Here is an 11,363-nt window from a genome sequence, read left to right as displayed (position 1 = left end):
AAGGGACATGGAGAATGTGACAGTGGGCGTACGATGTGTTTGCAAAATGAGAGACAAGAGGCTGATCGCACAGACCTGTGAAGTAGTGCTACCTTAGTCGGGTTTCAGACCACCAGAGTCTCGAAAGATTTTGGATCAGCCAACGAAATCTGATAGAGGCTAAATGAAGAAGTCTTGGGTGCTCCTACTAGCACCGTGGATTTGTTGCAGCCCAGTCTGTGTGCACTACCGTGCGACGCTTGTGTCTCTTATATCTGGCTTGTTCTATGTCAACAATTTGAACATCTTCCATGGCACAAATATAGCATGTTCCAGCCAATACATTCGTTCTTCTCTTTCCCGAGGCTGTCAAAATCGAGGTAAGCCATAACAGGCGGCTGAGACCATCGGTCTCGCGGTGGAATATTATACTTGATATATCGCCCAAGGTGTATCAACAGGGTCCATCGCTCGAGGGGTCTGTGATTGCAGGGAAAAGCCTTAGGGACTGTGACTAGGCCGACTACTGTTCAAGCGCCGAAAGATCAAAGAAGCACCCTATTTTTTTGGTCGAGCTAAGGAGAATTTATAATTGCCGACTATGATCCATCCTGGTTGTCATGGTGGAGAGATATATTCGGAATTAATCACACAATTTATCCCCATTTAACCGCCCGAAATGCCCCAAACAGGGACGACTAGACGCAAATCCGGGGTGAAAGCGGAGTATTGAGCTGACACACCCGGCTCAACTATCGTAATAGATTTAGTACTCCACGTATTGCAGGGAACAGTGCTCTACATTACTGTAGATATGTACCTGTCATAGACTTACAGGACTCAAGTATGGTCTTCAAACCCAGCCCATCCCTTTCGTCCCCAGATTCTAGGGAGGAAATGAGGGCGTGACCCTCTCGTCGTCGATGCGTCTTAATTCTCCTCACAAGTCTTGTTTCCTCTCAACTACCACAGCGTCTTGTATAACTCCACATCCGTGCCATCCATTTGCGACGCCACGACGGAATACTTCACTGTGTTCAAATCGATTGGAGTCAGCTCCGTCGCTCTGGGCCCCCGTTCAATGGTTCAACGGAGACTACCCGTCACACTTAACGGCACAGCGCCCCATCACCCACCCGCTATCAAATCCCAAGTTTTGTCGATACAGATCTCCAACAAACATTTCCCTGGCGACTGAAGAAAGTCAAAGACAAACAGCTCGTCTTTGAATAGTCCGAATAGCGAAATCTCCAACATTTTACCTCTCGGTACTTCAATTGCGATCGGCATTGATATTCGCGGCGTCGTGCGGGCTCCCTTGCGCTGTCTCGCTCACAACCCTCGGACCCCATTCTAAGAATCCACCACCAACGCCACACAAACACCAAAGCTTTGATCTTGGGTTCATCGCTTTATATAACTAGCCTGGGTGCCCCTCTCCAGCTGTACTTCGGGATTTGACCGAAATTACATTTTTCCGCACCCGATTCGAACCTTTCCTGAATTTATCACTCATAGATTTGGGCCCGTTTGTCGAACGACCTTTCGCACATTGGTAACGACGAACGCAGCCTATCGACTGGATTGGTCGCAACCGTGGTTATGGCAGTAGCAAGCGATCTCGATAAGGCACATCTCCACTATCTTGTCGTTATAGAGAGGGTCACATCGGGGCTCTCAGTGGCAGGATGTCTCTTCGTTATCATAACGTTCCTAATCTCGAAGTCGTTCCGTAGGCCAATCAACCGCCTCATCTTCTTCGCATCCGTGGGCAACTTGTTCACCAATATTGCAACAGTCACCGCTGCGGCGGTTCTAGACAATGAGACCGGCTTCCTCTGCCAGGCCCAGGGATTTTTAATCCAGATGTACGTTCTGCATCATTGCAGTTAACCCGGCCTATAGTCTGGAACTATGCCTTGAATATTTAAACACTAATACGGTGACAGGTTTATGGCTGCGGATGTCTTATGGACACTGGCAATGGCCTTCAACGTATATCTTACCTTCTACCACAAGTTTGGAGTTGCGAGGTTAAAGAAGATGGAGAAGTGGTACTTTTTACTTTGCTACGGCCTCCCGTTTATTCCAGCGTTTGCCTACATCTGGGCTCAGTCTCCTGGAAAGGGAAGGATATACGGAAATGCTCTCCTGTGGTGCTGGATCACGCCGGAGTATGATTATCTTCGCGTTGCTACCTTTTACGGACCTATCTGGTGAGTGCCATCTATTTATAGGATCATGGCTCTTGTCTCCCTAGAGCCGCCATTTTGGGACTGGACGCTAACATCACAACCAGGCTCGTTATCCTTGTCACGTTTGGAATCTACATTCGCGCTGGCCGCGAAATCTACAACAAGCGTAAGCAGCTTCGCCAATTCGCCTCGAGTGAAATTGGTCCTGACATGATTCCAACGAACCCCTTCAATCATGGCGCCATTCACGAACAGACAGATGTCGCCATCTCCTACGAAAACACTGCGGACCACCCAACCATCGACGTCAACGCCCTAGGCCGCCAGCTATCTGCAGCTGACCGACGCCACTCCGGCCAAAATGGCCAGCCGCAGTATACAGTTGCCGTCTCCGCCGTTCCTGCGGTCTACAAAATAGGCAGCATGCCACCCTTCCCATCTGTATCTAAGCGCCCAAAGAAGACGAAGGAAGAGAAAGAAAGGGGCGAGGACCCCGCCCTCAAGCGCTACCAAACAATCGAAGCCAACCGCGCCGCCTGGGGCTACACTAAGGTCGCCGTGCTCTTCTTCAGTGCCATGCTAATCACCTGGATTCCATCGAGCGCTAACCGTCTCTATGGTGTCGCACATCCGGGCCAGATCTCCATTCCCCTTACCTACGCTGCCGCCTTCGTGCTCCCTCTTCAGGGCTTCTGGAACTGCCTCATCTACATGATTACCAGTCTGAACGCTTGCAAGGAGCTGCTCGGCTGGATGGGTGTCAAGCGCTACAGCGACGGCACCCTGCGCCACGGCGGCCACGAGAGACGCAATAATACCTTCGGAATGACGAACCTAGATATGGGGAGGGGCACGCGCATACCGAGCATGGCGGGCGATAAGGATATCAGCGAGACGGAAAGCACCGTAGAACTGGCGACTCAGCAGTAGCCGGCCAGCTGGGTGAGAAGAAAAGCGGTTTAGTTGTGCACTCTTAGCGATGGCGTGTCGGCGTTATAGCGGTTCTGGGATTTTTAAGGGGGGGATATACCATTTACGAGGGGGAAGGGGTTCGGTCCTGGGACTCAATGGGGCGCTCTTCGGGGTTCGGTGAGCCTGCATGGGGTGATACGTAACGAAATCCGTGGGTCTCGGGAAGGGTGTCGCGGGAAAGGTCCCCTGGCTGTTTGCATCTACTGTTTATGTACACGATATCAAAAATCTAGTTGCCACTGTATATAGTCTACAGTTTGGATAATATATGGGAATATAGTAGGAAGAATAGATCTCTCATATGTACGTGTACACTGGGTCAGGGGGATCACGTGAGAAGTCTTTGTACGGTTGGCTCCTAGGTCTAAACCATTAAACCATGGGATTAACCTGGGCTCTAGTAATTAGCGTACCTTAATAAATAGCCCAGGCAAAGGAAATAAATCCGTTTGTTTGTTACTTCAGGATACTTCATGGTAGACCGTCCTGAGAGGGTTTGTTTTCGTGCAGCCAGCCCGCGGATAGCCGGATAATGCAGGTAGATAGTAAGAACAAAGAAAGAACCATTCTTTGTACGCATATTCTGCAAACGTTCAATATAAAAACACAGACTCTATGACGCGCCACCAACATAACCATACATTGGGTAAAACATTATCAGGAACCAAAAAGACTGATTGGTAGCTAAATGTTTCGTCTTTGACCCATATATTGGAGGGACCAATCCGAATGGTTCTAGCTGGTTCGCCGCGGCTCGCGCTTGCCTCGTTAACATTTCGGGCACAACCCACTAGCGCCATTGGTGACAATTTCCTCCACTCGATTCCAGTCTTTTGGCCACCTCCAATATCAACGATCAAAGTTTCCCCCCCCCACTACAAACGTCTCAATCGACTTCTCTCGCGTCTTCCTTTTCCAAAATACATTATCATCTCTAATAAAGCCTCAAAGCTACCTTGTGTCTTGTCTTTCTACACTCTCTCCTGTCGGATTCTAGGCTTCCTGTGGTTTTCGTTTCTTCAAGCGAAACAAAGTTTGACGAATTTTGAACGAGTCGAAAAAGAGAGCACACGACTAAACGCTCAAATACATATTTTCACCCATCTACACGGCGTATATATACCTCGCGTCGCCCGATTTACGTCCTACGACTTCTCTCGAATTCATACTCAGTAATCCGTGAGGTCGACAGTCCAGTCAACCTCACCCTTTTCAGTCAACACAATGGCCACAACCAATGGAGTTTCGAACCAGCAGGAGCCTTACAAGAGCGCCACTGAGCAGTATACCAACACTGCCAGTGCTGCTGAGACAGCGAGCGGAAACGCCAATGGCAGCGCTGAGCTGTCCAAGGACGAGATAGGATGGTACTTCGTTGAGCAGTACTACACTACTCTCAGCAAGTCGCCAGAGAAGCTTCACGTATGTTCATCCAACAACCTTATACCATACATTTGCTAACAAGCCCAGCTCTTCTACGGCAAGCGCTCCCAGTTCGTCTCTGGCCTCGAGGCTGAGGTTGCCCCAGTCTCTGTCGGCCGCCCAGTAAGTTACCCATCGGACATATTACAAATCGTTTGCTGATTCATCTAGGCCATCCAAGAGCGTATCAAGTCTCTTGAGTTCCAGGACTGCAAGGTCCGCGTCTCGAACGTCGACTCCCAGGGCTCTGACGAGACCATCGTCATCCAGGTCATTGGCGAGACCTCCAACAAGTCTGCTGAGCTGAAGAAGTTCGTCCAGACTTTCGTCCTTGCCCAACAGCCAACCGGATACTTCGTTCTTAACGACATCTTCCGCTACATCAACGAGGAGGCCGAGGAGGAGGTTGTTGAGGCTGCTGTCAGCGAGGAGGCTGCTGCCCCAGCTACTGAGGACATCGCTGATGTCGAGATGCCCAAGGCCCAGGCCAGCGTCGAGGAGACCAAGTCCGAGGTTATCGCCGATGTTGTTGACAAGAAGCTCGACCTTGATGCCGAGCCTGCTGTCCTCAAGGAGACCCAGACCAACGGCGCTGCCCCGGCTGCTGCTGTTGAGGCCGTCGAGGAGACCGCCGCTGCCCCAGCTGCCGTCTCTCCTGAGGTCGCCGAGAAGGAGCTTGAGGAGGAGGCTGCCAACGTTGCTGAGACCCCCAAGGACCCTGTCCCAACCCCAGCTGTCACCAAGCCTGCTGCTCCTAAGGCTGCCCCAGTCCCAGCCGCCCCAGCCAAGCCAATGAGCTGGGCTAACCGTGCCGCGGCTGCTGCTGCCGCCGCCCGCCCCGCCGTCCCAGCTGTCCCAGCTGTCCCAGCCCCCAAGACTGCCTCTCCAGCCCCCGCCCAGCAGCGCGCACCCGCACCTGCCGCTGCTCAAGCTGCCGTTGCCGTCGCAGTCCCCGCCCAGGCCGCAGCCCCCGCCTCCCCAACCGCCAACAAGGAGAACGAGGCTCCTCAGTCTCAGGGCTGGCAGACTGCCGGCGCTGACACCAAGCGCCAGCGCCCACAGTCCATCTCCGCCCCTCTCGAGAAGGAGGGCACGATGGGCTACGTCCGCAACGTGACCGAGGCCGTCCAGGCCGATGCTCTCCGTGCCGCTCTCGCCGCCCACGGTGAGCTCGTCTACTTTGACATCAACCGCCAGAAGAACTGTGCGTTTGTTGAGTTCGCCTCCCCAGCCGGCTACCAGGCTGCATTCGCTGCCAACCCCCACCACATCGGCGGCGAGGCCATCCTGGTCGAGCCCCGCCGCCCAAAGTCCTCTGCTTACGGAGGCGCCGCCTATAACACCCGCGGAGGCATGAACAACCGCGGCCGTGGTGGCTTTGAGCGCGGCCCAGGTGGACAGAGAGGACGTGGCAACTTCGGTGGCGCCGCACGTGGTGGTGCCCCCCGTGGACGCGGACAGAGCACCCCTACCACCACCGCTTGAGAGGCTACTATTTAGCGTCTGACGCGCCACCTAACATCCGACCGGCGCCCACGACGTCCCCTCTCCCCACCGTCGTCTAGGTTTTCCAAGATCGACTTGTACTCTTATCTCCGTATCATCACCGTCAGTCACCATACCACTAGCAGATCTCAACCGTCTCCTATGCATCCATCCCTATTCTCAAGTCTCCGCCCGGCGCAAAGCGAAAAAGTTCCATTTTTTTACTTTAGCGATGCATCCACGACACACAGCAAGAAAAGGGGGCGTTTTAGAGCATCGTTTCTGTTCCTGCTTTGGGGGATCCTCCTGGTTTTTTGTACGCTTGTTAAGCCGGTGACGATGGGATTGCCTTTGGCCCCTCTCTTCGAGGGACCTTCCCATAATTTTATTGTTTTCTGTTTGACAGCCGTTGCTGCATAGCTTGCTTACCATGGAGTTCGGCTCCCTACGATATCATCGAAGGGCGACGACTCTCCTTCTCGCTCTGCTATCTCGCAGTGACTCTTCGTTGTCTTTTCTCTCTTGGTCATCGTGCGCGGTTGGTCGCGCGTGGTTTAATATGCATAGCACGTTTTTTATGTTTTGGGCGGGTGCGGGAAGGTTGCATGGGTGGGGGTGTGATGGGGTTGGTTTCTGGTTGTGTGAATGGGACGGCTGGGGAAAATGAAGACGCTGGTGATGTCTTGATGTAGTGATGTAGGAGGGAATGGGGTGTAGATGGGGGGAGGTGTTGCTGGGGGAGGGGAGGCGAGAGGAGGGATGAGAGTGTATCAATCAATCTATATAAGCTTTACGGGATGCACTGTGCGTTGGATGATCTCATTGCTACTGTGGATACCCTGTGATTGTTTCAGCGAGCATCCCTTGGTTTGTTCAGGAAACTGGACATATCATTCGTGTGGTCACGTGACGTGGACTAACTTTGACTAGATTTGCACACAGTGCTTGTGATGACTAGCACATTCGATATGATATGACATGATACTCTCATATCTGTTGCATCAGTTCTGAGCCCGTACATTTCCAAGCACAGCAGCAGCTGGTGGTGCCGAAATCAAAGTCACGTGCACATATATGAGGTGAAGGCTCGCGGGAACGCGGATGAGAGGAGCTATTATACAGAAATTGGGGAGCGACCGGAAGTGATAATGCCGACATGCATGCATAAGTCAGCATGCGAGAAAAGGGGGATGAAGATTAGTCTGCACAGGATCTATGTATGGGGGCGAAATAGTCGCGCCGGTGATCCGAATAGCCGCCGTGTTCGGAGCTGACTGAGGGGTGAAAGGGGGGGGGGTTTTTTGTTTTTTGTGTGCGCGCGACCACGAAAGACTTTCTGTTGAGTACGGGATGAGGCTACACTAGACTGTGCTAGACCATATGTCCGAGGATTGCGCGAACGGAAGGAATGGCGCCAAGGAGAGGGGTTCTGGGGGATCCGATCCGCGATGGGGAAACTGCGGGGGACTGTGCTGGAGAAACTAGGAGGGGATGGGGGACGTGGATGGCGGAGGCGCAGGGCTGGGCTTTGGCTTGGCTGGTTCTGGGGGAGAGAGGGTGAAGAGTTGGATGGGACGCATGATGGTGGGTGTGAAGTTCATCTGTGCTTTGTTTTGGTGGTGGTGGAATGAGGAAGGAGGGAATGAGGTGCGCAGGGATGGCCGGTGTACGGCACTGACTGTGCATGGGGATGGAGTGCAGCAGTACAGTGATTACTCGTCACTGGGGGACGGGATAGGCATTGCGGCGGTGATGGCCGCGATGATGTAAGTCCGTCCCATGCGGTCGTAGATGTGGTAGATGGAGGTCAGGCGGTCGAGGAGGTGATTGATTGATTGATTGATGAGTTAACTGTTTCATAGGAGAGTTACTTCATAAGTCAACAATTGGTGCCCAGAAATCTCATATGCGACGTCTGAGGCTGGAGGGACGGGATATTTATTTATTTTGTATCGATATTTCCGTGGTTTGGTTGCTGCGCCATAGGAAGAAACCAGTGGGGGGGGTGGTTAGGTACGTACGGAGTATGTTGTAGTAAAGTACGGGTAAGGGACATGAAAGGCCGAGATCTCGCTTACTCAGCACCAGAAACCACAAACCCCAGACCCCACGATGGTTATTGTATGGGCCAGCCTCGCGGAGAATGCGCTGTCCAACATCCACTTCCACTCTTCCTTGCTGACTGGCAACAACTCTCCGTCCCTCCACTGACTTCCACTTCTTCCGAAATGACATCGGTGATAGGAAAGTCCGTATAGGGCAGTGCAAAGAAATATGCAATACTGTGCGAAACTGCGCAAAAACAGGGTCATGTACTGGACAGGTACTATTCCGATTATCCAGCCCCCGCCCTATCATGCCCTACGAGACCAGCCAGGCACTACTGGGCACTATCAGGCACTACTCGGACTTACAAGCCATACAAGCCACTTACAAGCCGCTACGAGAGAAACTATGTTATAGCTTCACAGCACTATAACTGGGGCATAAACTGGGGAACAAAACCGTGAATACGTACGGTACGAACGGCGTTGTACATACATTCCAGCCTGCAATTGCTGTCAGCAAAGTACTATACTCGAATACGGTACGGTGCTGGTGCATTGCGCCGAGAAATGGCAGCAAGTGTTTCTGAGTGTAGAGTGTATTAAGTTGAGTTATACCACTGAACTCATCAAACTCCACACGGGCTGACGCCACCTCCCCGGTGCCCTGTTGTTGTGACGTTCGTGATCGTCAGTGGGGCCAAGACCCATAGCCCTCCTCCTACTTCCTGATCACTCCGCGATCTCCAGTATTACTGTGGTTCATGTGAGGCGTTGTCTTCCGCTACGCCAACGAATCAATGAAACTTTCTGTGTCCGGAAATTCCGCAGTCGTCCCTTCTTCATTGCGTGAATGCCCCCCTGTTGTTTCCTCAAAAACATACGCACATACGACCGACAACGACGATTTAGAGCAACCGCCGGACGGACTTGCCATTGACCGCTAGACAAGTTACCGAGACACACTGCACCGTTGCGCTGATTTGTGCGCCGAACGAAGCTAACGGAACGAAAGTTTGAAGGCAAGGGACTAGCAAGGCACAAGATCGAGAGGAGGGCAGATCTTCGTTGAGTGGTGACGACAAACGAGAAGGTTTCGTGTGAATTGATTTACCTCCCATAGACAAAGGCCGGGAGACTACGAGAGGCGTCCAGAATGATAGAGTGAGCGAGGTCGCTTCACAATTGTGATACGCTCGACTGGTCTGAAGAAGCGCAGCACAGATGGACCTCGATATCATAGTCACCGCGCCTGTGAGCCATGATGAAAGGGACGAGGAGGCAAGAACGAGGAAGCAGAAATACATTGCTCTCACGCCGCAAGACGACGAATTGGAGGAATATACAGACCGGGATGGGGCAGAATATACGCCACAGCCGTGGTCGAGCACGGCCTCCTCGTCCATCGACGAGGGCGCTGGAGATCTCGAGGACCTCCCAGCGCTCTCGCAGACGGTGTCGCAACATCGCAGAGTCTCAATTGACCAATTCTACCTGGAAAACCACTTCCCGGATAGAACTATACACCCGCCTCCTCCGACTCGCCCCCCTCCTCCGATCCGCGATGCTCCCTCACCAACCAACACCATCGCCAGCACCACAACGACCTCCAGCACTAGCAGCGACGAGCCCCAAACTCCCCGGCTCACCGCTGACGACCTGGTCGAGCAGTCCTCCTCCCTCTCACCACCGCCCTACTCCTCCAGCATCCTAAATCGCAGCGCCATAAATATCACTCCCCGCATCGAAGAAGGCCACGAGACCCTCCCACCCTACACCTGCGATCTAACCCTCACTGCCCACTTCATGCGCAAATCTGAGCTCGAAGGCCCCCACCTCGGCGAACCCTCCGAGTTCTCCAACCCCCTCCGTCGAGCCCCAGTGCGCACCTGGCATCGCGTCCAAGTCACCCTCCGAGGCACCTCTCTCACCATAGCCCCCGCTCCACGCCTCTCCCTCAAGCGCTCCAAGCCCCTCGCCCCACCGCGATCTTACTCCCTCCAGCACGCCGAGGCCGGCATCGCATCCGACTACCTCAAGCGCCGCTACGTTATCCGCATCCGCGTCGAAGCAGACCAGCTCCTCCTCGCCTCCGACGACGCACCCACCCACATCGCCTGGCTTGAAGCCCTCGCAGCAGCCATCGACCTAGCCCCTGCCCTCGACGAACGCTCCCTCCCTGAAGACGCATCCCTCCCCCGTCCTCGCCGCCGCGGATTACGCGACCGCTACGTCGCCCCAGGCAGCGCCGCTGCCCGCCGCACAGCAGCCGCGCAAGCCGCTGTCGCTGCCGCAGAAGCAGCAGTAGCGCCTCCCCCCCGCCACGTCGACGTCCCCGAGGCCCCGGAACCTATTCCGGAGCCTGTCTCCGAGCCTGAACCGGAACCTGAGCCGGATCACCTTGCACCTCCGCCCTCAGTCTTAGATTCCTCTCCTTCTTCGAGAACATCTACAGATACCCCGACCCCGATAGTCCGCCCCTCACACCGCCCGCAACCGGATCCCTACAACATCTACCCCCCCACCCTCGCCGCGCGCGGCGCACGCAACCCGGCCATCACGCGTGACGGCAAGTGGCGCCCCATCCACAACTGGAGTCCGCTGTATGACCTCATCTACGCGAAGCGGTGTATGGCGACGTTGTTGAATGGGAGTCCGCGAAAGGGGCCATTTGTGATTATGCAGGGAGAGAGGTGGGTGGTTGATTGGGAGACGGGGAAGTGTGCGAGGTGGGTGCCGAAGGAGGAGGGTGTGGAAGAGGGGTTGCCTGGGGAAGCTGGATTGCCCGGGTATGGGAATTGAGAACTGGTAACGATTTGTATATTTGAGCGAGCGTGTTTTGGATTGGTCTGGTGTAGATGTTTGGGTTACTGGCGTTCAGTTTGCTGTTGAGGCTGTCGAGCGATAACATTTTGCATATCCTTTTGCATACCCCCTCTTTTATTTTTACTTTTTAGTTTTCACTTTTTGTTTTGTTATGTTGGCGGGACATATAGATACCGGAATGGGCTGGGATGGGATATGATGGGTACAAATTTGGATAACTCACATAACGAGTACTACGGGGCACATTCCTGTGCCAGGTCATGCATAAATTTAGAAGGAGTTCGGGAATTCGAAATTGAACATGAATTTGAATTTGAATCCTGTGCCATAACTATTTTCGCATAGGTGATTCTGTGTCGCATAATGGCATAGTAGTGCCCGCCCGAACGCCATTTTGATATACCCCCATCCCCTCCCAAGCTCCCAGACAACCATATAA

The 11,363-nt window shown here is 53.6% G+C and overlaps 3 protein-coding genes across 3 annotated transcripts; all 3 read left to right on the top strand.

The window, feature by feature from the left end:
* Window positions 1–1,581: 1,581 nt before the first annotated feature.
* On the top strand, window positions 1,582–3,104 carry VE01_02007 (uncharacterized protein; the record flags this gene model as incomplete). Its single annotated transcript, XM_018271521.1, has 3 exons — window positions 1,582–1,847; window positions 1,929–2,195; window positions 2,279–3,104. 3 exons carry the CDS (start codon window positions 1,582–1,584, stop codon window positions 3,102–3,104), a joined length of 1,359 nt encoding a protein of 452 aa, XP_018133494.1.
* A 646-nt stretch (window positions 3,105–3,750) lies between these two features.
* VE01_02006 (uncharacterized protein) lies at window positions 3,751–6,777 on the top strand. Its single transcript, XM_018271520.2, has 3 exons — window positions 3,751–4,568; window positions 4,617–4,691; window positions 4,740–6,777. Exons 1-3 carry the CDS (start codon window positions 4,371–4,373, stop codon window positions 6,051–6,053), a joined length of 1,587 nt encoding a protein of 528 aa, XP_018133495.1. The 5' UTR covers window positions 3,751–4,370; the 3' UTR covers window positions 6,054–6,777.
* Window positions 6,778–7,579: 802 nt separating this feature from the next.
* VE01_02005 (uncharacterized protein) lies at window positions 7,580–11,211 on the top strand. The gene is made up of 3 exons (XM_018271519.2): window positions 7,580–7,819; window positions 7,916–8,092; window positions 8,142–11,211. The coding sequence occupies exon 3, from the start codon at window positions 9,323–9,325 to the stop codon at window positions 10,898–10,900; it is 1,578 nt and encodes a 525-aa protein (XP_018133496.1). The 5' UTR covers window positions 7,580–7,819; window positions 7,916–8,092; window positions 8,142–9,322; the 3' UTR covers window positions 10,901–11,211.
* The last annotated feature ends 152 nt before the right edge of the window (window positions 11,212–11,363 follow it).

The sequence above is a fragment of the Pseudogymnoascus verrucosus genome (assembly GCF_001662655.1).
Source record: "Pseudogymnoascus verrucosus strain UAMH 10579 unplaced genomic scaffold scaffold_6, whole genome shotgun sequence".
Taxonomy (NCBI): Eukaryota; Fungi; Ascomycota; class Leotiomycetes; order Thelebolales; family Thelebolaceae; genus Pseudogymnoascus; species Pseudogymnoascus verrucosus.
Note: the sequence above shows the minus strand (reverse complement) of the source record. Positions and strands in the feature narration are given on the sequence as shown.

What these genes read in the sequence shown, in the direction of transcription:
- VE01_02006 (XM_018271520.2), top strand. Translation starts at nt 4,371, where the DNA reads ATGGCCACAACCAATGGAGTTTCGAACCAGCAGGAGCCTTACAAGAGC. An exon ending in AGTCGCCAGAGAAGCTTCAC is followed by an intron (nt 4,569 to 4,616) that starts GTATGTTCATCC and finishes TAACAAGCCCAG; the next exon opens with CTCTTCTACGGCAAGCGCTC. An exon ending in CAGTCTCTGTCGGCCGCCCA is followed by an intron (nt 4,692 to 4,739) that starts GTAAGTTACCCA and finishes TGATTCATCTAG; the next exon opens with GCCATCCAAGAGCGTATCAA.
- VE01_02005 (XM_018271519.2), top strand. Translation starts at nt 9,323, where the DNA reads ATGGACCTCGATATCATAGTCACCGCGCCTGTGAGCCATGATGAAAGG.